This window comes from Cavia porcellus, unplaced genomic scaffold (genome assembly GCF_034190915.1).
Source record: "Cavia porcellus strain 051 isolate PalLab524CR breed Dunkin Hartley unplaced genomic scaffold, mCavPor4.1 scaffold_1, whole genome shotgun sequence".
NCBI lineage: Eukaryota > Metazoa > Chordata > Mammalia > Rodentia > Caviidae > Cavia > Cavia porcellus.
The window spans coordinates 129682353-129708127 of NW_026947484.1; the positions used below are offsets into that span (position 1 = coordinate 129682353).

The following is a 25775-nucleotide window of genomic DNA, read 5'->3' on the forward strand; positions in this document are numbered from 1 at the left end:
GCTGATGGAACCTCCACAGAGGAGGATATTTAGAACTTCCCTACCCAAAATATAGTACAAAGAAGAGTGACTTCAAATGACCTGGAGGCTTGTTAGAAATGTACTGTGGACCTCAAGCCAAACTTTCCAGTTCAAAATTTGCCTTTCAGCAGCATCTCAGACATCAGGACACACCCACTCCCAGTTAGCATGGTGTAAGGATCACTTGGCATGCTTGTAATCTTAAACTAGTATAGGTGATTATCAGCAGCAGCAAATTTGAAAGGCCCTGGCCTAGAACATTTCTCAATTTTTGGTACACATTGGCATTTACTGAAGTGTTTTGTTTTGTTTTGTTTTGTTTTAGAAAGCACTGATTTAATTGGCCTGGAATGCAGTCCAGGCATAAGGATTTAAAATTTTCTTCAAGTGATTCCCATGTATATAGCTAAGGTGGAGAACCATTAAGCTAAAAGAATTTAATCTGTTCTTCCCTTTCAGAGCTGGAGTTGTGTGGCAGTGGTCAGTGGGACAAGAAAATGGGAGATAGTAGACACCCTGAGCCTTTGCTGATTATTTTCCCTGACCTTTATGCTGAATACTGGAAAGGTCAGGCTCTGGAACCTGGGGAAATAGGCAGCTACTGAGTGTCCACCATGGCAATCATGATGAGTTTTTCTTTGCTTGCTTGCTTGCTTGCTTGTTTTCAGATACTGGGGATTGAACACGGGGGCACTCTGCTACCAAATAGTATTCCCAGCAATTTTTTTTTTTTTTTTTTTTTTTTTTTTTAGGGGAATGGGGTGGGAACTGGAGTTTTGCACAGTTATACAGCCTGGCCCTGAACTTGTGATCCTGCGGCATTAGCCTTCCACACAGTTGTAATTGCAGGCCTACATTACTACACCCAGCCTGGCAATCACGTGTTCCCAGTCAAAAATTGGCAAGTGCTTAATTGACTTAAGGAAAACCAAGAGTCTCTTTAAAATTGTCTTGGAATCTTAGCCCTAAGGTTTCAGTAATTATACACCCCCCCCCCATCCTTCCCTCTCCTTTCTTCCTTATTAGCAACTTACAGCCAGGCTAGGACTGTGCTGAATGCTGCACTCTTTAAAGAAGAAAATGCCAGGAACTGTACTAGACCATTTATTTATGTGGCTCGTACCCCTTACTTCTCAAAATAAATTCAAGTGCTGCTGTTGCCAATTTCCAGACCAGATAACTGAGACCTGAGGATTTCCTAACTTGTTTGAGGTCATATAGTGATCTTCCTTGCCAATACCCTTCAGCAGTGAGAGAAAGAATTTTTAGGCAATTGTGTGAACCTAGAAGCAACAGCATTGTGTTGTAAAAGGAACCATGATCTTGTTTCACACATGGGGAAATTGCTTGCGCATGTTCCCTTTTCAGCCTTCACTGCTGCAGACTTTTGTGGTCCTTGTGCTTTGTTTGCTAGCTGTCCAAAGGGGTGCTTCCCATTTTCACCACCACCTGGCTTCTGAGAGCAGAGTCATCGCGGTGTACACCATCCTATGCCAGGAACTGCCTGCCTCTCCCCTTTCTAAGCCTTTCTCTGTGGCTGTTCTACTTTATTACCACTTTTAGGAACAGTACCCTGATAAGACAGGTAATGTGATTCTCATGTAGAGATGAATATAAAGTGAAGCCCAGAAAAGTCATCTTCATCTGAATAAACACATCTATATCAAGATCAGAGCTAGAGCTCAAGTGTTTGATGTATATATATCATTTTTAGACGAATCAGTTTCCCAATGAATTTGGAGATGTTTCACGAGTTAGGGGCAGTTCTTGGAATCTGTCATGTCCAGTGGTGAGCCTTTGTGCAGATACAATGCGGGAACATGGAGACTGGCTTTTAGGAATTTCCAGTCCAAAGGGAGAGGAAGGGGAGATTTACTGAGGAAACAGTTTAATTAAAGGGACACTGCACCATGCTGGGGCATTAAACACTGGTTAAAACGTAGCTTTGGACTAGGGGTGTACCTTAATGGTAGAGTGTTGCCCAGTGCCTGCAAGGCTCTGGGTTCAGCCCCGAGTACTGTAACAACATCTCACCTCTACCTGAGAGACAAATGTACACACATCTCACTGCTAGACTTACAGCTTCTGAGGTCGAAAAGGGGGAGTTGTAAAATGAAAAGACTTCATGCAGAGAAGCTGAATAGCAGTAGAAATGCGGGCTTTGCATTAGGAGAGTCAAAAGATCATAGGAAAATGCAGAAACACAGGGTATAAAATACACTTAGAGAAGACTGGGAATTTTGATGTGATCAGACTAGAATGAAAGATTTATGGAGAACAGAGCCTGGAGATGAGGACAGGAGAGGGAAACGAGTTAGCCAAAGCCAGGCCTTGAGTGACAGGTTAAGGGGTTTAACCAAATCCACTGGAGACTTACAAAGAAATACATATGGATACAGGCTGCATAATGCTATCAGAGTGCTGGGTATCTAAGGCAGGATGGGTAGGAGAGCTGGCTGCTGGGAGAAACGGAACTCAATTCTGGAAATGTGTGGATGTAGGGTAGACTTGGGAAGCTGCGTTGGCCAAGGGTCTTTTTGGAGCCATAGGTGTTTAAGAGTAGTACTCTGACCTAAGGAAGCAGACATCGCCAGTAACCTGAAGGCCAAAAGGGAAGGAAGCAATTCTTTAGAGCGGTAGGGTGTGCTAAGATTGGGGACCTGGGTTCCTGAAGGGCCAATTAAGGAATCATGATGGAAATAGGTTGGAAAGGGAGGAGGCTGTGTTTAGAGCTGGGGAACACCTCAGAGACTTAAATAAAATAAGGCCTCATTGTGGAAAAAAACTGGCCACAGGGTGACTCATTCCTTCATTTTCCAAGTTCTGTTTCATAGACAATGGAACCCCACTGAGGTTCCTGTTGATGTTGAGTAGATAGGAAGCTGATGCTTAGCTGCAACCAGGGCTACCTAGCAGGATCTATGTCCAGGTGACCTGGACCTGGGGAGGTTCACAAACAGACTAATGAACTGGTTTGCCTGGGTTAAGTAGAGGAGAGAACCCACTTACTGGCTGGCTAAGAGGGATTAGAGGGACATCAAGGAAGCCTGACCCAATGCAAGATTATAAAATTGGCATTTTATCAGAATATAGGTGATGGTATGTGGTTACACAGTGCTTGAATTTTTAAATTGGGTTTATTTTATTTTTTGAGGCAGGTTCTGACTGTAGTTCAGGCTGTCCTCAGCCTTGTTGTGTAGCCCAAATGACCTTGAACTGTGATCCTCCTGCTTCAGCCTCCCAAATGCTGGGATTATAAGCAAGCATTTTCTTTTCTTTCTTTCTTTTCTTTCTTTTTCTTTCTTTCTTTCTTTCTTTCTTTTTCTTTCTTTCCTTCTTTCTTTTCTCTTTTCGTCTCTTCTCTTCTCTCCTCTTCTCTTCTCTTCTTTTCTTTTCTTTTCTTTTTTTTCTTGTGATAAGAGCACACTATTATAGTCCAGGCTGGCCTTGAACTCATTGTGTACCCTAGACTGGCTTCAAACTTAAGTTCTCCTATGTCAGCCTCCAAAGAAGCTAGTATTTTATTACTCATGTATACAGCCATGTTTAGTGAAAAGTAAACTAGTCATAATATGATCCCCTAACTGGTCATGGGGCTGTCATTAATTTTGAAGATGTTAGCATTCAAAAGTGAATAAAATGGGCCAAATGTGTTAGCACACATGTGTAATCCCAGCACTCAGAAGGCTGAGACAGGAGGATCATCATAACTCAAGGCCAGCCTGGACTACATAGTAATTTCAAGGCCAACCTAAATTACCTGGTGAGACCCTGTCTCAACAAACAAAAAAGAATTTGGGCATGGTAGCACACACCTGTAATCCCAGCATTTTGGAAACTGAGACAGGAGTATCACAAATTTGAGGCCAGATTAAGGTACACAGTGATTTCAAGGCAATTTAGCAATTTATGAACACTATCTCAAGAACAAAAGGGCTGGGTATATAGCTTAGTGGGTTTAATAATATTCAGGACTGAAAAAAAAAGGGGAGGGTTTTACTTTAAATGTGATTGCATATGCCTGTAATCCCAACTATTTGAGAGGCTTGAATAGGAGAATCTCAAATTCAAGGTCAGTTTGGACTTTTAGCAAGACTTGTTTCAAAGTAAAATTAGGGGAAAAGGGGTAGGGATCTAGCTCATTGGTAGAACATTCACTGAGCAAATGTGAGGTCCTGGGTTCAATCCCTAGTATGATTAAAAAATAATAATAATTTACATCTGCAGTGGGTGGAGGGGACAGCTGTAGACAGAGTTTTACAGATTTTTCATTTCTATCCCCTTATAAAAGAAATGGATATATACTGTAGGTAATTTAAAAATCCAGATAGGTGTAAGTAAATACAACCCATATTTATACCACTTAACCATTTGTAAGCTCTTTGGTATGTTTTTTCTATGCATATATATCATATAATTAGGACCACACTACGTATACAATTTTTTCATCCACTCTTTCACCTAATTTTATATTGTAAACAATTTTACATCATTAAAAAATTCTCCAAGAACAATTTTTAATGACTTGTCTTTCGTTGTATGAATATGATATAATTTAAACATTTTCTGATCGTTAAGTTTCCAAACTTTCTGTGTGGTGAACATTGCAATGATGAACAATTTGGGCATAACTTTTCCTGGCAGCTCTTTTTTTAAAAGTAGTTTCCTGGACATGGATTACTGTGTTAAGTTGAAACTTTATTGAGAATCCTGATCATATGTTACTAAATGGTTTTCTGAAAGATTATATAAATGTTTTATGGTCACCAGGACTGTGGATTTCCCATTTCACACACCCTTCTACATTAAGATGCATTTCTTAGTCTGCTATTTGGATATGTAAGTATGGTACCTCTTTGTTCTTATTCTGCTTTTATTGATTGAGATGGACCTCCTTGCCCATGCACACATTTATGTAAGATGCAGTTTGGGTTTTTGCAGTGATGGGGATTGAACCCAGGTCCTTGCATGTGTTACACAAGCAAGCACTGTATCACTGAACTACTTCTCCAGCCCCAGAGGTCCTGGTTTTGGTTGGTTTGGAATGAGAGCAATAGATGGCATCAGTGGAGGTGACATCAAATACAGGTAGTCAATAGGTTTCAGAGTCCAGAATAGAATCCAGAGTGAGGAGGGAAGAGGAAGACAAAAGTTTGGGGAAAAACTTGGTGTGGGTGAGGTAAGAACTGGGAGGAGATGGAACATTAGAACAACTAGGTGTGGGGACAAAGGGCAAGGGAGAGAACAGAAAAAAGACCCGTTCCTTCTCATACACTTAATTATATTTAATGAAGGAACTTCCCTCCACAACATCCCTTTAAGTAGGATTCTGTGCTCCTTGGGAGTGGAGATATTGGTTGGATATTGGATCTACAGTCCAAACAATTGTCTTCATAGGCTGCAAGGTGGATCAAAGGCTGTCAATAATAATCTAAAGCTGAGGCTAAAGCAATGCTAGTACATAAACAGTGAGTAGGTACTAACTACAGGCCAGAAACCGCTCTAGGCATTTACATTTATTTATTTAACCACTGCCCATATAAAGCAGGTCCTCTTACACTCATCTTATGGGTAAAATAAAGAGAAGACCCTTGTTCAGTGCCAGTCAGTAACCAGAGAGGCATCTATCTGCATTTGATCAGTTTGGCTAACATTTATGCTCATACCACCGAATATAACAAAGTGAAAAGGTGAGCTTAGCGACCACATCCTGCCTACCAAGACCCGCAGAAGAAAACGATGACAGGTGAGAGTATGAAGAATTGCGGGGGCAGGACTTCTGCTCACGGTGAGTCCTGGGACCATGCTAACAGCTACACTCAACTGCTTCCTGCCTTTGTGCCAGAAATTGTGCGAAGAGGCTTTACGTTTAAACCTCATATAACCCTTCTGATGGGGAATTGTCATTACCCCATGCCATGATGAAGGAGCTGACACACGTAACTGGTTCAAGACCCAGAGCTGGCCCAGGCCAACCTTGGCGTGGGGACTGCCCACGTGGCGCCCGGAAAGAGAAAAATGGCGGGGGCGGCCGGCCGGCGGGGGGCGGGGCCACGGGCCTGACTGCGGGCGCGGAGGCCGGCGCAGTGCCGGCTAGGCTTCGCTGGGGTCACACCTGTTGCGCAACTCCCCCGCAGCCCAGCCGTGGGAGTCGGATCGCGAATATCCAGCGAGTGTTCCAAGAAGCTTAGACAAGGGTCCGTTCTCTGAGGAGCACGTGGCCTCTCCGTCTTTTTGAGTGCGGGGCGGGGGTTCGGGACTCCGGTCTTCCCAGCCAGTCAATCGGCTGCTGTCGGCGAGGCTCCACTGCCGCCCAGCCGGCAGTTTTGAAAACTGCCTAACTTCCCTCGGCTCCGTGCCTGGGCAGCGGCGCTTGGAGCCCCTTGGCCGCGTTTAGGGCCCATACTCTCTCCCTTCCCTCCCCACCTGGGCTTCCCGGCAGTGCAGAGCCTTGTGCGCGGCTTTCGTACGCCTCAGGACGCAGGCATGGCTTCAGGTAAGCGTGTACGCGTGGGCTGCGGGGTGGCACTCTGCCGGAGAAGTGTTGTGGCCCGCTGACAAAAGGGCAGGGTTCTCGGCATAGTCTGTGGGATTTAAGGAAAGGCAGCAGCTCCTGGCAAAGCCAAAGTGCAAAGACAGAAAGACAGGAGAGGCTGGGGTTTTTTCTGAGACATGCCCCTGCGTCCTGGCCTCTTTGCTTTCCCTGGAGGCAGCTTCTGCTGGACAGTGGAATTTTACCAAGATAGGCGCCTCCCTCCTGGCCTGGGATTCTCAGTTCTGTCTACTCTCCACAGCTGGGTTACCCCTGGAACCGGGATATGGGGGGCGGGGGTGATGGAGAAGAAAAAAGGGGGCTCTGCCACAGAGGTGCTGTGTCTTCATCAGTACACATGCCCTGCTGGGAGCGGAATAGGTTCTGAGCTTGAAGGAGTTATACTGGATTCTGTTTTTTTTTTTTCCTGACTGGACCAGCTACCCTGGACTTTGGCTCCTTTGCCTTGGCGTCCTGGCAAGGGGTGAGAGCTCCTGAAAGGGGTCGAGTGGGGGGATCAGTGCAGAGCTGATGGCTCTCATCTTGTTTTCTCTTCCTTCAGCCCTATACCCGCAGCCTCAGCCACGACCAGTCAAGTCATTTCAGGAGCAGAGGAAGTAGGGGAGGGGTAAGGGGCAGGGATGGAGGCCCCAGGCCCTGAGGTTGCCTAGACAACATCTGAAATCGTGGCCAGGGCCTCTTCCGCCTGCGGGGCGCTGCTTCCTGCATCAGTCACTCCCGCTGGGGGCGGGGCGGAGGAAGGGGTTGGATGTGGCAGAGCCAGGCCCCAACGGGTGCCGCTCGACTCCTCCACTGTCGCCTTGGCCTCAGCCATGGCATCATATCCATCTGGCCCCAGCAAGCCCAAAGCCAAATATCCCTTTAAGAAACGGGCCAGCCTGCAGGCCTCCACTGCAGTTGCAGGTGAGTGTGCTTACTGGCTTGAGGCCCCAGTTTGCTGTCCCCCTGCCCCATTCAGGCTAATAGACCTCTCAGAGAAAGACCCCCTTCGCCAACACCCTTTCCGCAGCAGTGCAGCCCTTCACCGGGAATGGCTGGCCTGGGAGGCGATGTGAGGAAGGAGAAGGGGTGGAGTTACTGAGGTTTCTATGGCAGGGATGCTGTCCTGTGTAACAAGCAGTGGGCGTGGGTGTGGGTGCATCAGGGAGTATGTATGCACACGTGTCTGCGTGTACATATGCTGAGGCTGTGTGTGAATGGACTGGGGATGTGTGTGACAGACTGACCTGCAGGCTGGCCACCGTGATTGGTGCCTGTGCCTTTCTTAGCCAGGCTCAGACTGTTCTTTTGTGGCTAGTCCTCTTTGCAAGACCTGAGATCTAAATCCTCTCTCTGTGGGACTGACATCTGGTTACACCCATTGGTAGTCCACATCTCAGAGCTGGGGGCTCTGTTTTAATTGTCCACTCTTTGCTCTCTTTTAGTCCGTTGGGAGTATCCTTGGGGCAGACCTGTGTGCTATGTGTCATGTACCCATTGGTTCTGTTCCCATTCCATGGGCATCTCTGCTGGTGGCATGGTGTGGCTGTGCTCTTTCTGGTGAAGGTCAACTGCCTGGATCTCTATTTGCTGAGAGGTGTTTTCCAGTGTGTGCAGCCCCCATGCCTTGTGGCGAAGGAAAGACCTAGCCTTTGATGGCTGAGTCATGTTTATCCCCCTCCTCATAACTTTCTGTATATAACCTTAGTGTTCCTCTCCAGTATTTTCTAGTATCATTAAGTTGCCTGCTCTGAGCTTTATACTGTCTTTAAGGTCTGTGTTCTCTGTGCCCAAATCTGCACCATCTGGCAGAGGTATGTTCAAGGGTAGCTTTGAGCCCGTTCCTCTATTGCTGAACCAGAGACTCCTGGGTGGTCATATGGTGAGAGCATTTGATACTTGTGGGTCAAAGCTTTGCGTACCACTCTACGTACTGAGGCAATCCTGGCAGTGAATGAGGGGGCTCCTGGCAGTGAATGAGGGGGTCAAGACAGGAATGAGGTAGCCAGAATCTTGCAGAATTGGTGGAGTGGCTACAGACTTGCCCCTTTTGGCTTTTGGTTGGCTCCCAGTGAGTGTGGGTGTGCATGTGTAGTGCTGTGACTGTGAGCATTCAGCACAGGTCCTGGGAGAAGGGACTATCAGCACTGAGTCTTCTAGGCCTGGGTTCAGAAATCATGGAGGTTACTGCCTGTTTGTCATGTCCAGTGAACCCCCAGCAATCCTCTGCAGTCTCCTGATACTCTGTAATGGCTCTGGGTCCTTGGAACCTGCTTTGTTCATACTAGTATTGCTGTGGAGGCCCCAGGACACCCTGGTAGGAGGTGGTTTCAGGTTAGGTTTTTCCTGATGAGCTGGCACATACCACTTATAGTCTGCCTCTCCTGGAGGATGTTAGAGGTAGTCTAGGGCCATCTCTGTGAAGATGTATAGGCTCAGGGTTCTTGGGCTTGAAAAGACCTTGTGCCCTGAAGGTGAGGGCAGGAGCCCATCACTTCTCTTCCTTTGAATCTGCCCTTACTCTACCAAGAAATGGTATCTCTCATCTTTGACTGTGCCAAGTTCTGTTTTCTCAATGACCTTCCTTGCTTAGCTGCCTTTGCCCTGTGCTGAGCCCAAGAGCCTCCTGCCTTCTCAATGAGTGGGGTTCTCTGTGGGAAGTATTTTGTGGGTCCCACAGGCTGGTAATCACAAACATGTGGGTGCAGTGCCTGGGGCTTTGCAGAACATGTGTGCAGCATTTTTTTCTGAGAGTTCTCTGGGATGCTCCTAGGCATGACAGGGGCCATTTCTTAATCTGTTTATGGCCTATACCCAAAGGTAGAGAGTGCTGGTATGTGGGCTCAGACTCCAGTCCTCCAAATGCTAGTGCCATCTCTCAAAGTTCTCCTCCTAGACAGTTTGTCCCTGCCAGATGATGGGTTTGGAACAGGGGTTGGGGGTTTAGGGGCATGAAGTCTTAGTAACTGTCCCCTACCCATACTGGCCCATTTACCCAGTTGCCAGTCAGCTCCTCCACTCAGCAAGGGTCCTGTCCCCCATCCCATAATTAGGGCCCAGAGGACAGCAGTGGGTAGAAAAGCTGTCCTGGGACTATGGGTTCTGATAAGAGGGCTTCTCCTCCCTTTCTTCCTTTCTACCCTTTGACCAGCTGGCCCTGCCCACTTCCTATCCCCTAGGGTAGTGGTTTTAAGGACGGTTGGGCTCTCCCTGTAGCTTGCCCTGGCCATATCAGCCTGCTTTGCATCTTCCAGTTGGGAGCCAGGTGTCTTGGCCTAGCACTGTAAATGTTAAGGCCTTCTTCAGTTCTGGAGTTCCTCTGTCTCACAAGTTGGCTGCTCCTTCCCTGGATTTCTGGATTCCCTTGAACTCTCCCAGCCCCCTGTTTATGGCCATTTTAGGGTTCCCCCTGCTTGCATTTGCACTTGGTACAGCCCATGCCAGCCCCTAAGCTGTCCTGGGGGACTGGCTGCAGCTTCACTAGGTAAACAGGCGGGCAAGGGGCACAGGGCTGCTGACTGAGTGGACTGTACTGTGTAGGTGGGTACTATACTGTGAACCAGGGACCAAGGGGAGCTGGAGCATGGGTCCTGGGTCTGAGGCAGGCAGCTCCCCTGCCCTTTGTTCAGACCTAGGGTACTGGGAAATGAGCAGAGAGACGGGAAGGTATGCTTCCTGGGCAGAGCCTGTAATTCTTAGCTTAAGCTATGGAGTAGAGAGGGAAAAGAGGGTGCTGGTGGGGAACATCTCTCAATGCTGACTGAGATGGCCAGATTGTGGAGAGCTTTCTGCTAGGGAGGCTGAGGCTGCTGAGCCTGCCTACAGAGAATCCTCCTGGGAAGGTTGGGAGCTCAGGCAATAATAGGCTATCAGTATGGAGGCCTTTAGTGTTGGCCTCCTGGTTGTGCATATGAAGAGTTCTGCCCTTGAAAGAGAAAGACCTCTGGCTTCTGATTCAGTCTTCCTCAGGGACCTTCATGGGGCCTCTGGCCCAGATCCTGGGGCCTCTAAGTAGCACAGACTGTTTGTAGCAGCTCCCTTTGGAGGGGCAGCCAGCAGTGGGAGGAGAAGCCTGGGGCCAGGACACAACTTGGCAGCCCTAGGTCCTGGGGAGAGGGCAGGCCTCCAGGGAGGAGGCCAGGTTTCTCACCAATCAGGGCCTCCCTTTCCTTAAGGACTATTTTCCCAAATCAGAGCTGAGTAGCTTCCTCTGTGCCTAGCAGGTTTGGGATAGCAGGCTACTCAGAGACAGGTCTGATCCTGAATTAGCTGCTCTGGAAGCTGGGACTGGGGTATGGCCACCTGATCCTCACTGAATTCTTGATGTGTGTCTGCATGTGTGTGCACATATGCATGTATGTGTATCTGCTACTAGGAGGTAGTCAGATGCAGGCTCTCAGGACCTGAGAGAGTGGGCCTTCATCCGGGCATCAGGTTCTTATTATGGTGTGAATACATCTGCTTGTTCTAGGAACAGACACAGCACCACCAGGAGCCCAGGGTGGAGCAGGGTCCCTGTGCTAGATATGAGGATGAGGTCCTTCAGGAATTTGTTGGGCACTGTGCAGGGACCACCCACAGTCCAGCCCCTGCCCTCCTTTGGGGGCTGGCCTAGGGCAGAGAGGGGCCCATGGCTTCCAGGGGCTTCTGAGCTCTGACCCTTCACCTCTTATCCTGGTATCACTGTCTCTGCAGAGGCTCGGGTTGGTCTGGGGGCCCCTCCGCTGCAGCCTGCCCGATCCCTGCCAGGCCCCGCCCCTTGCCTGAAGCACTTCCCGCTGGACCTGCGCACGTCTATGGATGGCAAGTGCAAGGAGATTGCCGAGGTATCACCTGGTATCCTACACCCCATCCCACACCCTGCTCCATCCCCATCCCCTCCACCTCAGCCCTCTCTCACCTCATGCTTGGCTTCCCTAGATTCTCAGCCTCTCCCAGGAACCCTGGTTCCTGCTGTCCAAACCCATGCTCAGGCTCTGCAGGGATGGGCAAGCCTTAGGCACCTCATCCTTCCTCCTTCTCTCCCATTAGGAGCTGTTCACTCGCTCACTGGCAGAGAGTGAGCTCCGCAGTGCTCCTTATGAGTTCCCGGAGGAGAGCCCTATTGAGCAGCTGGAAGAGCGGAGGCAGAGGCTAGAGCGGCAGATCAGCCAGGATGTCAAGTGAGCTCTGCATAGATCCTGCAGGGAGGGCAGCTGAGGGGACTATGTAGCCTTCCCAGTGTCCTTCTGGTCCCTTTCGCATCTATCTTCCTGTTTGTGTTCCACCCAGGAGGTAGCACAGAGTGCAGGCTTGGAGCCAGGCTGCAGGGTTTGGTTCTGTCTTCTGGTCACTGAGGTAGAATTTGCTACATAACTTCATCTCTAAAGTGAGGTGAGAACAGCACAGGGCCCTCCAACCCTGCCTGTGAGGACCACAAGTGAAAAACTGATCACACCAACTAGCACAGTGCCACGACCTGAGTGCTGGGCCATCTCTTGTGCCTTGGCTGACCTCTTGCCTCTCTTGCCTCTAGGCTGGAGCCAGACATTCTGCTTCGGGCCAAGCACGATTTCCTGAAGACGGACAGTGACTCTGACCTACAGTGAGGAGGGCAGAGGGGTGCACATGAGATGTGGAGCAGGGCCTGTCTCGAGACAGGCTCCAACCACTCTGTGCTACCCCCTGTAGGCTCTACAAGGAGCAGGGTGAAGGGCAGGGTGACCGAGGCTTACGGGAACGTGATATGCTGGAACGAGAATTTCAGCGGGTTACCATCTCTGGAGAAGAGAAGTGTGGGGTAAGTGTGATGTGGGGCACTGGGCTTCCATCTCCTGGTTTCTTAGTGGGCTCCTGTAGTGTGGGGCACCCAGGCTGGAGCCTGGAGCAGTATTTTCTTTTTCCAGTGCCTGGGGAGAAGGTCTGGCTGGGAGCTACTTAGTACACTGAGACCAGAGTGGGCTGTGTTCTTGGAGTCAAAACCTGTAGAATGTAGGGAGAGCATGAGGTTTAGGGAGGGCCACAGGGAGGTAAGCATGAATGTGAGTTTGGCTCAGAGACTGAGGAGAGTGACCAGGTATCTCCATCTCCAGGTGCCATTCACAGATCTCTTGGATGCAGCCAAGAGTGTGGTGCGGGCACTTTTCATTCGGGAGAAGTACATGGCCCTGTCGCTACAGAGTTTTTGCCCCACTACCCGCCGCTACCTGCAGCAGCTGGCTGAGAAGCCCCTGGAGACACGGACCTATGAGCAGAGCCCTGACACTCCCGTGTCTGCCGGTGGGGCCCCCCATCCCTCTCCCACTCATGTGTTCTGGGCTCCTGAGCTTGGAACACAGGTTTTGCTGCTCTGCCTGCCTCTCTATGGGAGGAGTTGGGTTGGGTTTGGGGCCAGAGCTGCAACCTCTTGGGACCTTTAATATCTCTTGCTCTGTTTGGGCCTCTGCACTGGGCACCAGCTGGCCTGAAAGAGACCTGGTCCTGATTCTACCTTCTCTACCTTACAGATGCCCCAGTGCACCCCCCTGCCTTGGAGCAGCACCCATATGAGCATTGTGAGCCAAGCACCATGCCTGGGGACCTGGGTTTGGGTCTGCGTATGGTGCGCGGTGTGGTGCACGTCTATACCCGTAGAGAGCCTGATGAGCAGTAAGGGAGTGTTTTGTGTGCTGAGGGGATGCCGTGTAGGAGGGGCTGTAGTTGCAGGTTGTTTGCCTCACCCATCCTCCTCTTCATGACAGTTGCTCAGAGGTGGAGCTGCCATATCCTGACCTACAGGAATTTGTGGCTGACGTCAATGTGCTGATGGCTCTGATTATCAATGGCCCCATGTGAGTTTACCCACACAGCTCACTTCCCAGTGAGATTCTTCAGCCCCAGCCCTATTCCCAGCCCTGCCCTGCCCAGCCCTGCCCTGCCCAGCCCTGCCCTGCCCAGCCCTGCCCTGCCCTGCCCTGCCCAGCACCAGATACCTGTATCTGTTCTCTTGCCCCTCCTTGGTTACTGAGCCCTAAACTTTTCCTCAGTCTTCTGCCCTCTTGGCAGCCTCCATCCTGCACCCTTCTATCTCCTGTCTTGGGTCTGGCTCCTGGGCCCTCCCTAGATGCTTCCTTCAGGGCCTGAGTCTCTGCCTTGTTCACTTCCTTCCTTCTGCCCAGAAAGTCATTCTGCTACCGCCGGCTACAGTATTTGAGCTCAAAGTTCCAGATGCATGTTCTGCTCAATGAGATGAAAGAGCTGGCTGCCCAGAAAAAAGTGCCACACCGAGACTTCTACAACATTCGTAAGGTAGGCCTTTACCCTGTAGCTCTGTGTGCTAGCCTTGCACTTCTGCTTCACACCTCTTCTCTCTTAAGTATCTGAGCCCCCAACCCAGCATCCAATGTGGAGAGCCGGCTCTTATCCTCCTGTACTGAGCCTGGATTTTATGACCGTCAGTGGATCCAGCAGCACTCTGTTCTGTCTCAGGTGGACACACATATCCATGCCTCATCTTGCATGAACCAGAAGCATCTGCTGCGCTTCATCAAGCGAGCAATGAAACGGCACCTAGAGGAGATCGTGCATGTGGAGCAGGGCCGAGAGCAGACCCTGCGGGAGGTCTTCGAGAGCATGAATCTCACTGCCTATGACTTGAGTGTGGACACACTTGACGTGCATGCGGTCTGTCCCCATGTCATGGGCTAGTGGGTGGGTCATTTCAGCGTTCAGGGGTGACCTGGGCTGCCCATCTTCCCAGGACAGGAACACCTTCCACCGCTTTGACAAGTTCAATGCCAAATACAACCCTATTGGGGAGTCTGTCCTCCGAGAGATCTTCATCAAGACTGACAACAGGGTTTCTGGGAAGTACTTTGCTCATATCATCAAGGTATGGAGGAAACCCTTCCCTGCTGAGCAGGGAGCCTGAAAGGGGGACTGCTCAGGTGCAGGGAGGGAGAAACCTCAGGAGGTCTGCCTGAGCATGCATGGGTGCACAGAAGGCCAGGTGAGGAGCCTGCGTATCAGCTACTCCACACATGCTTTTAGGAGGTGATGTCGGACCTAGAGGAAAGCAAATACCAGAATGCAGAGCTGCGGCTCTCTATCTACGGGCGCTCGAGGGATGAATGGGACAAACTGGCACGCTGGGCTGTGATGCACCGAGTGCACTCTCCCAACGTGCGCTGGCTCGTGCAGGTGCCCCGCCTCTTGTGAGTGCCCCTTGGAGTGGGTGGAGACATGAGGGCCAGATTTAAGGGATGGCTGAACTTCCCCTGGCCTAACCCAGCTCTAAGTGCAACCTAGCTCTAAGTGAGCCTCCCAGGCTCACCCACAACTTGTCCAGCTGGTGCACTCTGGTGTCTCTTCTTTCCCTGTGTGGTTCAATCATGCTTCTGAGCTCTGAGGCCAGTGCTAACCCTTTTTGGCCTGCAGAGCCTTTCCCCAGTGACTCTGACCTGCATGTGCCTATGTGCTGTCTTGCCTGTAGTGATGTGTATCGCACCAAGGGCCAGCTGGCCAACTTCCAAGAGATGCTGGAGAATATCTTCCTACCACTGTTTGAGGCTACTGTGCACCCCGCCAGCCACCCAGAGCTACACCTTTTCCTGGAGCATGTGAGCAGCAGCATGGGCTGGGTGTGGGTAGGATTGCCAGGCTCGTGCTCAGCCATAGCTGTAGGGCTGACCATGGGCTCCTGTGCTAGGTGGATGGTTTTGACAGCGTGGATGATGAGTCGAAGCCAGAAAATCATGTCTTCAACCTGGAGAGCCCCCTCCCGGAGGCTTGGGTGGAGGAGGACAACCCACCATACGCCTACTACCTGTACTATACCTTTGCCAACATGGCCACATTGAACCACCTGCGCAGGTGCCTGCCCTACCTGGTGCTGAACCTAGACTTGCTGTTAGGTCTTTCACCTAGCACATCTCATACTGGGGGCCCAGGGCTGGGGTTGCCAGAGCCTTGTCCCTGACTGGGTAGGCACTTTCCCTGCTCTCAGACTCTATCCTTTACCCCTCCCAGCTAGAAATCTACCACTGCCCTCTTATCCTAGGCCCACATGGACTCTGGCTAGAGGGTACATGTATGTTGGGGTGGGGGCTTATGAGCCCAGGTGAGCTCAGGCTCTGGAGCTGACCCTATCTTCATGCCCCCTCCCCCCCAGGCAGAGGGGCTTCCACACGTTTGTGCTGAGGCCACACTGCGGGGAGGCTGGGCCCATCCACCACCTGGTGTCAGCCTTCATGCTGGCCGAAAACATCTCCCACGGGCTGCTTCTGCGTAAGGTCAGGGTCTGCACGCTAGCCTTCTCCCTCAGTTGTTCATTTTCCTTTAAACCATCCAGGCCCCTCAACGGCTTATCCTTTTCCTCACCCATCCCCAAATGGCATTCCTCCTTCACAGTATAACTAATGCTCCCTCCCTAGCTCGGGACTGGGCCCCTAGCTTGGGACTGGGCCCCTAGCTTGGTTCTAGTCTATAGGTCACCATCCTCACAGGCACTTTCATGTCCCCTGGCTATTAATGTGGTTTAGACACCCCAGGACCAGCATGTCTTCCTCAGCCTTGAGGCCACCTGACAGGCCCTTCTTCCCTCCTGCCTACCTAGGCCCCAGTCCTGCAGTACCTGTATTACCTGGCGCAGATTGGCATCGCCATGTCACCGCTCAGCAACAATAGCCTCTTCCTCAGCTACCACCGAAATCCGCTACCTGAGTACTTGTCCCGTGGTCTCATGGTCTCACTGTCCACTGATGATCCTCTGCAGTTTCACTTCACCAAGGTCAGAGGCTGACAGACAGCCAGTGTGCCTTGTCCTGTGACATTGTGATCTCTCTGGGCTGGTGCTGCCCCCAGTTGGTGGACTGTAGTGACTAAGTGGCAAACCTCCCAGGGAGGCAGAGAGGGAGGGCCTTCAGGGCCAGGCACACCTGTCTGAGAGAACCTGGCTGGCACCTACAGGAGCCACTGATGGAGGAGTACAGCATTGCCACCCAAGTGTGGAAACTCAGCTCCTGTGACATGTGTGAACTGGCCCGCAACAGTGTGCTCATGAGCGGCTTTTCCCACAAGGTACTGTGCCTGCCTGTGTGGGCCTTGGCATCGCCTACTTCCTTCCTTTGTATTTGGGGTCATAGCCTTATTCCTGTGTATAGTTAAAAGCTGACTGTAGCTGTGCCTGTTATCCACACCCTTGCAGGTAAAGAGCCATTGGCTGGGACCCAACTATACTAAGGAGGGGCCTGAGGGCAATGACATTCGCCGCACCAATGTGCCAGACATCCGTGTGGGCTACCGTCATGAGACCTTGTGCCAGGAGCTAGCACTCATCACGCAAGCCGTCCAGAGTGAGATGCTGGAAACCATTCCAGAGGAGGCAGGCACAGCCACAAGCCCTGGGCCTCAGTGAGCCTGGCCTGTGCAGTGCCCACCCCATCTCAACACCGAGACAACCTTGATGTTTTGTTCGCTCCCGCTCCTCCCATCCTTTTGTGTTCTCTGCATGTCTCTATACTTTTGTTTGAGTCCTGCATGTCTTTGACTATGTCCTGTCCCTGGGCCACCTTAGTGAAAGCAATGCCCAGGGAATCTGCTTTATTATGTCCTGGTTCAGGTTGCCCCTGATGGCCAAGATTTAAGGGCTTGCTGATGGCCCTGTCCCAGGATCCTCAGAAGCTTGCTTGTCCTGTGAGTGTCGCCAGTATCCACAGAGGCTTGGGAGGTTGTGAGGGGCTGGCCCCTTTAGCCTCTTGGGTCCTGCCTGGGCAAATCGAGCTCTGGCTGAAGCTGAAGTTTGATCCCCTGTCTCATTTATGTGGCTGAGGGGAGTCTTGTGCACCTGTGCTGTGGGCACCAGGCTCCGAGGCTCTGTGGAGCGACTCTGTTGTAGAGTTTGCTCATGGCCCTGGGCTACCTAGCCTGCGGGCATGGATTCGGGCCTCCAAGGTGCTGGACCACTGCCTCTGCCTAGTCATGTCCTAGCAGACTTATCTGTCCTTGTCCAGGTCCTTATGCTTCTCCTCTGGATCAGGTCCCTGTGCTTCTGTGGGAGGGAGCAGTACTTTTTTGCTGTGTCTGGGGCTACTCAGCTGGAGGGTGCTGGATCTGCCAGTAGCACTGGGGGTGATAACACCTTTGAGGTCCCCAGATCTTTGTCCAGACCTATATCCCAGCTGACCCCCTGTGTTGTATTCTAGACTGAGGCCTTTACTATGAAAAGTAGCATTTCATATGACCCATTTTCCTAGTGCATGAGAAATAAAGATTATTTAAGTAATGAATAGGGGTCTCTGTTGGGACAGGGAGAGCTGTGGGGGTTCCGGAGGTTGGGCAAGGTTGGGTATCCTGGATGGAGGTATAGCACGTTCCAGGGGGAGCAGCTGGGCTCAGGTGATGTATTGTGTGCACTTGGATTCACAGAGGGAGCTAGAGGAGAGGAGTTACCTATCAGACTCATCCAGGTTGCCAGCTCTGAGGGGGACCCCCGGGCATCAGGTTGGTGATACAGTCCTGTCACACCAGCTTGGAGGGTGGCTCCTTTCCCACCTGTGTACTTCCAGCCTCTTAGGACAGCCTGATAGATGTAAATAAATGCACTTACCATGCAGAACTTGTTTAAAATGCCCTTTCTGGATCCTAAGCTCAGGGCCTGGGTGTCCTAGAGATAATTAGTCCTTTAGCAGGTGAGCCTGTGTAATTGGGGGCCCAGCAAGGGAGTTCGTGGTGGCTTCCTCTTACACTGGTCAAAGGCTCCACCCTGCCCTACTTCTGCAACTAGGAGATCCAGTCTTCACCTGGCTCTAGGTGTCCTCAGTAGGTGCCCTGGGTACCCTAGACAGAGCCCACCTTATTCTCCTGCTTCTCAGGGTCCTTTGACATGAAGGCTTCTCTTGTCACATCCTCTCAGACATTTACATACCAGAACTGAACCGTGAAGCTGGGGAGTGAGTTGAAGCCAAACTGGCTCAGGAGGGATGGCCAGTGGCTAACCCTAGAGTATAGCTCAGCATCTGAGGCTCTTCTCTTCCCCACCTGAGCATTGTCTCCCATGCAGTGATGCTTGTCAGAGGTGACAGGAACTGAACTTTTCAAGGAGATAAATATATTTAATAATGCAAATGACCTGTATCTTAGCTTTTGTGTGTGTGTGCAGTACTGGAAATTGAACCCAGGGACAATGAAGTACATCATCCCCAGCCCCTCCCTTCCTTTTCTTTCTTTTCTCTCTTTTCTTTATGAGACAGAGTCTCATTAAGTCACCCAGGCTGACCTTAAACTTTCAATCCCCCTGCCTCAGCCTCCTAAGTAGCTGGGATTACAAGTGTGAGCCACTGTGCCCCACTTTAAGAATTGCTCTATTTTAAAAGGCCCCAGACAAAACAGGCAAAAGAACTTAACCTCCTGTCAGTCACCAAACCATGCAGCCTGGGAAGTCCCTAGGGTCATAAGCCAGTCCACACCCCACCTGGCCCACACTAGCTCATATCCTTCATTACCCTTCCTGGTAGACTTGAGGGGAGAGGGTGAAGAGCAGGTTAGTATAATAGCCCAAACCCTCTAGACATCTGCCTGTCACAGTATTGCTTCATTTGTGAATTTCGACCCATCAAAATCCATTAAGGGTTTAAACATAGATCATGTTTAATCCAGTGTTCCACAAGTCACTTTGTTTTCAAAATGAGAGTAAAGTTACCCACTTAGATGCCCAGGCCAGTCTGTGGTGGGTAGTCTCCACAACTTGCATGTCTGGAGTCTGGATGATTCAAGTGCTCCCCCACCCCAGCCGCCGGCAAATCTGTTCCTCACAGAAGTAGGGGAAACATATTTGAGGCCCAGGAAGTATAGAAGACCTGGGGGGGGGGGGGGGACCTTCAAGGCTGGAAAATATTTTTAAAAAGCAAAGTCAAAATTGACAAATGTTTCACAGAATCCTTCAGAAAGTAGCTTGACTATTTATAAAGTCTAGTATCCACGCAAATGTCATATTTGAAAACAGTTTGTAAATTGGAGTTTTGGCAAAAGCTACAAACTATGCAGAATGATTGAAGAGAAATCATAGCCAGTAGTAAATTAAACAAGTTACTCATTGTCAAGAAATTTCAAAAGCAAATTTATAAAAGCCCTTTTAAATTTAAACAAGTTACACCGAATGAAGAATGTGGGTGCATTTTAATGTTAGTTACTGTGATGGTGAGGCCTCCAAGACTAAGGCTATGCTACAAGTTTGCAGAGGGCTTATGGCCCAGCTCATTGATCATGCTCTAAGCCAGAAACTGGCTCAGCTTTTGGTCCAGCTGTCCTCTTTAGCCCTCCTACCCCGTTAAGCAGGCTGAGTAGATTTGGAGCAGCTATAGCTACTCCAGTAGATCTGTGCAGCTGCCATGACCTGCTGGAATTTCTCCACATTGCAGGTCAGAAACTGACCCTGGTTGGGCAAGTCAGCCCACTTCCTGCTTTGTGGGCTTGGGGAGATAAGCAAGGACAGGAAAGACCAGCCGTCTCAGCATGGGTCTCAGGATGCAAAGGATCAGGGTATTTTTCTAAAGGACAAGATATCCTTGGCATTGGGCTGAGGTCTTTACGGTGTGCATGTATTTAATGTACCTAGGGACGGTGTATAATAGCTATCATCAGGCTGTCCTTAGAGAAAACCTGCAGTGAGGGCAATTAAGTGACTTACCCAGGGTGACTAGGAAGTGACAGAGCAGAAGTATATTATTGTGTGTAGGAGGGAGTGCTCAGGGGACAGACTGGGAGGTGAGGTTGGAGGTCCATCCTGTCACATCCAGTATGAGTGATGAGAACTTGGCTGGAGGCTTTGGGGTTAGACAGGAGCTTTCTAGAGGAGGAAGCTAAAACCCATTGTTAAGAGAGGAGTGGCAAAAGTGGCCACCCTATCATGGTTGGCAGAGCCTTGATAAAGGTTAAGAGAGTGAATGCCATGAATTGCCTGCAAGCCGTACCCCTCTTTGCTGCCTTACACAGGAAAGAAGGTATGAGTTTATGACACCCCTATGAGTTAAAAATCCCTATTCTATGGTGTAGCTGTCACTTATTAACATGAACTCTTGGGCAAATTGTATGAACCCTGAGCTTTAGTTTTAATATCAAGGTAGGTTAGTTGGCATCTGCCACTGGAACAAAATACAAGCGATAAGGTATTTCAGAAGAGGAAAAGTTTTATCTTGGTTCACAGTTTCAGTGCATGGTTGTTTGACACTATTGCTTTGGGCCTGTGCACAGTACGTCATGGTAAGATCACAGGGCAGAGGAAGACCAAGGGCACTGAAGGAGTAGAGAGGCTCTGGGTCCTAATGTCCCCTCAAAAGCACGCCCAGTGGTCTGCCTTGCACTAGGGCCCATCTCCTAAAGGTCCCATGACCTCCCAATAGTGCTGTGCACTGGGGAGTAAGCCGTTAACGCGTGCCTTTCAAGGACATGCCAGGTCCATATTACAGCAGAGTGTCTACTGCAGTGGTTTGTGGTGGAAATTGAATACCATATGTAAAGCTGAGCTCAGGGTAGGAGACTTGAGACTTTTGGACTTCTATCAGAAACATCATCACAAAACTAGAGGATGGTACATTAATTCCTTTTGAGGAAAATAATCATGTTAGTTTTATGCTTGCTGATTTTCCACATTTAGTTTTTACTAAAGCCTTATGGGCTGGATAGGAGTGCAATTAATCCTACCAGCAGCCTGAAAACCTTTTAGAGTAAGGTGGGATCGATCAATGCTATACAGACGGGATAATAGCTAGATAACCAGCGTGGCCATCACAGGTTCAAGAGGTGAACCTGAGCTCTGTGTTGGACTCCTGGCCCAGTGCTTTTGTCTTTGAGCTCTTTTGGGAACCTGCTGGCGATTAGGCATCAAACAGGTGGCAGAGTGAATGGCTCAAGGTGAGAGTGAAGCTGGGACAGAAGGGAAGGGAAGGGAGAAGGATGAGGTCTGGGCCTGGACAAGCACATGGGGACTTTGGAAGGTAAGTGCCAGCTGAGTGTGGTGGTGCACATCTGTAATCCTGTGAGGTTGAGGCAGGAGGACTCTAATTCAAGCCCAGCCTGGGCAACTTAGCAATTTAAGTGAGGGCATCTTTTTTATCTCCCTAGCACCTTCTACTTCTGAATTCCTGCATCACACCCTGCCTCAGGCCCAAGTGTCTTCCAGAAGGTTCTAGGTTGTAGGGTTCTTTGTGTGGCAGCAGAGGGTGGCCCACTGCCCTCCTGAGTGCCCTCACCAACAATTCCTTCTCATCCGCTCCCAGCCTTCATCAGTTAACTTCTTATCATGCTCCTTTCCCTGAATAACTTTCTTCTTAAAATTCTTACAACACACTGTGCAGCACCTATTAGTATCCACATTGTGCAGGTGGGTGTCTAACATACAAAGAAGTTTAATGTCCTGATCACTCAACTGACACTGTGTAGACCCAGGATTCAAACTCAGGTCTATCTGACTCCTGATTCCAGGCTGGGCCTTAAGGGTATACTGTGTATAAACCCCAGAATTTTGAAATAAAAAATTACCTAAGAGCATCAGAATGGCCATCATCTGAGACAATGACATCCAGCTAGTGAGATGAGAGGACTTCAGCTTATGTCAAAGAATAGCAAGGAAACCTGGAATAACAATCATGGCAGCTCTGCAGCACTGTCTGTTCTCTGGCCAGACACATGATCTGTCTTGCCACATGGTCTGCATTTTCTTTTCTGTTAGGAGAGCAGCAGCCTGATCACAGCATTACCCACCCAACTGGGTTACTTGCACTGCTAGCTTCTGCTATGAACTGTCCTGACCCCACCACCTGTGGACTTCTGCCACTTGGCTGCCACTGCTTCCAGACTGCCCTCCTGAACTTCCCTTCTAGGTGACCTTGACTTTTCTGAGACACAGTGTGCCATCAGTTGTCCCTTCTGGAGAACATTTATTGACTCCTGATCTGTGAGATCCCGCCCTCTGCTGGTGCCTCTACCTTCCCACTGACCCCCTCTCTCCACCTGTTGCTCCTGTCTTGCCAGCAGGCCAGGAAGACAGTTCCAAGGCCTGGGATATGGCTGTTCTTCCCTCAGATGCTAGTTTCAGGAAAGATGTTTGCTGGGAATGAAGCGTGTGAGGGAGGAGAGGTGAGGAGAAGGGAAAAAAAGAGAAGTGTGTGTTTCTAGTGAAGGGCACTGGCTGGGTGGGTATATTAGCATAGGCCACAACTGGCAATGAAAGGGTGTCCAGGAAGCCACTAGGGGACTGGCCTTGCAGATGAGATCCTTGTCACAGCATCCAGCAATGATTGGCCTCTGAGAACTGGCTCCCTAATTCACAGGAGAGGCAGAGCAGACTTAGCGCCTTATCAGCTTAAACACTCAAAAACCAAGCATAGGATTTGTGAAAAGGTCAGCTGGAAGTGACACCAGGATTTTGAACAGCTTGTGTAGACCCAGGACCTCCTTTTCCTCCATACACGTGTTGCCAGTGAAAGGTTCTTTTGCTCAACTCATATAAATCATTAATTGGCGAAATGTGGCTATCTGTGGGCTTGGGCTTTGAGTGCCAATGGCCCTTAGCCTTTAGCATTATGGCTGTGGGTCCTGATGACACCGACTGACACCAGTTAATACTAGACACTGTTGGTTGACACTTTGCTGTTGCTGGCCACTACCTGTGGACGCTGACTTGTTCTGGATATCATTGGTCAGTTCTGCTGGTTGCTGCTTTCTGTCACTGATCTTCGTTGGCTTCTGGTCTTTGGAGGTCTTTGGGGCTAGAAGTCCCTTGTGTTCACAGGTCTTTTAAACTTTTGAGGTGACTGTTCTGTCTGCATACTCAGAATGAGAATCCCAAGCAGGTGTAAAGAACCTTCCAAACCCATACTCTCTGAGAAATAAATCACAAGGAAATTTACAGGACCACCTGACAGAAGCTTTAATTGAACAGGACTGCTGTGGATTACAGAAGGACCAGTACACCAGCGGGAGTCCTCCTACACCAACCCAAGTTGCACAGAAGAGAACCATGGCAGGCTTGTGATTAGCCCAAATTTTGGCTTGCTGATTAGCCTAAACTCAAGCCTTCTGACCCAAGCCTACCCATTTGTCCTAATTCAATTCTGCTTTATTTAAAATTAAGCTTGCTTCTGTCAGAACAGATATTTTCCAGAGTGAGTTTAATGTCCAAAAGAACTCTATCCCTGATGGGGTCTACTCACAAGAACATGGGGAGATAGCTATGCCCTCCCTGCAAAAAATGGCAGGGCTAGCCATGTTAATCACAGCTTACTGAGATTTGAGGAGGTTGGGGATATTAATAATGGTCTAGGATACCTCCTTGATCTCTGGCATGTTAGAGATGGTTTGCCCACCACTTCTTCAAAGAGGAGGCAGTAGTAGGAGGTAGGGAAAAGAACCCCAGCTAGCAGCTGAGCTGCACCTCCTATGAGAGTGGCCTGGAGAGCAGCTATAAAGTAACCTTAGGGAGTAGGAGGACACTGAGGCAAGCCATCCCAGTCTATCAAGGGCCTATAGGGGAGTAAAGGGGGAGTGAAAGGGAGGGGTGTTGTCAGCTATAGGGCAAACCACATCCCCTGTAGCCATCACAGGAAAAAGAGGAGAGAGCAGACTTCTTTTCTGTTGCACATGTGCCCCCCCAGGGCAAAGCCATGTTAGCTCATAAAGTGCATGATCACCCAGGACTCCTGTGAGCATATAACCTGCTCAGTATGTTGTGGAATTGCAGCTGCACTGTCTCCGATGCCGCTAGTTTTTGTGCCTATTCTGTGAGGATCTTACCCAACTGGGCCTGAGATTTTCACACAGCACTTTATGTGAGCTTGTAAATCAACTGATGATCTGCCACCCTCACCCCACTCGAATTCTGTCTTGTTGCTAAACAAGGCCCAATGCTTGCAGAGCTACACCAGTGATACAGTGTGGGAGTGTGAACCTTCATGCCAAGCTATGCCCAGGGTAGTTCACCTTGGGTGTGGGAGCCCTACCATGAAGAACCAGGTGCATGGTGTCTCCCTCCCTTCTGCCATCCTGTCCCTGTGCACCTGGTACCTTGCTAGGTAGCGTAGTCTCAGTAATACATAGACCCAGGGCTGTTTCTTACTTCCATGCCACCTTTGTGGAGTTAGAAAAAGGTGGGGTCTCGGTGTGTACAAAGCCCTGATGGCTCATGAGATGGATAGCATCATCAGATAAAGAAAAGTAGCCCTCTCTTTAAGTGACTACAGCTGTGTTGTAGTCACCTGACAAGATCACCTGTGAGCTGCCAAGTATAGGCAAGATTCCCCTTTCACCTTCTGTTGGCTGGTAGTCTTTGTGCAATTCCCAGGTTTTCCACAGGGTGACAGCATTGAGACCCTGATTTTTCCCACATACCTAGTTCTGACATGAAAGTGGCTGGGGCACCCTCACCTGGCTCCTGTGTTCACTGACACATTCAGTGGGCAACTGTGAGGACCCACCTCACAATCCCAGGTGACAGGGTGGCTAACATATAAACCTTCCAGTGGGAGCTAAGGCTTATACTCATGCCAGGACCCCCACTAGGAGAGCTGCCCAGGGATCCACTGACATGGACTACCCCTTGTCTTGGAAAAGATCATGCAGTTCTGGACCCTGCTCTACCTGCATTATCTTGTTACCTCTTTCTTCCTTCAGTTTTGTTTTAGTTACTTTTGCTGCTGAAACAAAATACACAATTTGTAGAGATTTTAGTCCATAATCTACTGGCTCCAAGGCAGGGTGGTATGGCATCACAGAGGAGAAACAGCTCATGGCAGGAAGAAGCTAACAAAAGCAGCAATCAGGAAGTGACAAGTGGCAATATCAGCTTCTTTCTGTCCCTTTATATTCTGTTTAGGCTACTTAACCCTAGTGCGGTAGCACCCACACCCAGAACTGTGCCAAATCAATCAATGGACCAATCACTGTGTTATTCAGTAATCAGGCACCCTTAATCCACACACTCTAGATCCAGCTACCTCTGAAAAAGCCCTATCTATGACCCGCATGAGATTTTGGGGGCGGACATCTAGATCTGAACCATAACAAGATTTATGAAGAACATATAGTTTGGCTACATCTTCGTTCCAGAAAATCCAAAATGGGTCTCAGGTTCCCCTTGCTTTTCATCTGGAGGGTCTACCTAATTTTCAGATGGCTTTTTTTTTTCTTTTCTTTCTTTTTTTTTTATTTAAAGAAAAGGAAACGAGAAAAAAAAAATACATGGAGATAAAAAAAAAAGGGTAGAAATAATACA

At 49.6% G+C, this 25775-nt stretch overlaps 1 protein-coding gene across 8 annotated transcripts; it reads left to right on the forward strand.

Annotated features, from left to right (window-relative positions):
• The first annotated feature begins 6089 nt into the window (after window positions 1-6089).
• Window positions 6090-17796, forward strand: Ampd2 (adenosine monophosphate deaminase 2). 8 transcript variants are annotated; one of them, XM_005007852.4, is made up of 18 exons: window positions 6090-6517; window positions 11249-11379; window positions 11585-11715; window positions 12069-12137; window positions 12224-12332; window positions 12625-12811; window positions 13039-13180; window positions 13273-13362; window positions 13690-13819; window positions 14000-14194; window positions 14271-14402; window positions 14561-14724; window positions 15003-15129; window positions 15219-15382; window positions 15681-15801; window positions 16125-16298; window positions 16478-16588; window positions 16716-17796. In XM_005007852.4, the coding sequence occupies exons 1-18, from the start codon at window positions 6508-6510 to the stop codon at window positions 16923-16925; spliced, it is 2397 nt and encodes a 798-aa protein (XP_005007909.1). In that variant the 5' UTR covers window positions 6090-6507; the 3' UTR covers window positions 16926-17796. The 8 variants fall into 8 exon arrangements, 7 of the variants coding, with proteins under 7 accessions (XP_005007909.1, XP_063111644.1, XP_003479039.2 ...); XM_003478991.5 differs by lacking the exon at window positions 6090-6517 and adding an exon at window positions 7206-7477; XM_063255571.1 differs by lacking the exon at window positions 6090-6517 and adding an exon at window positions 7576-10093.
• The last annotated feature ends 7979 nt before the right edge of the window (window positions 17797-25775 follow it).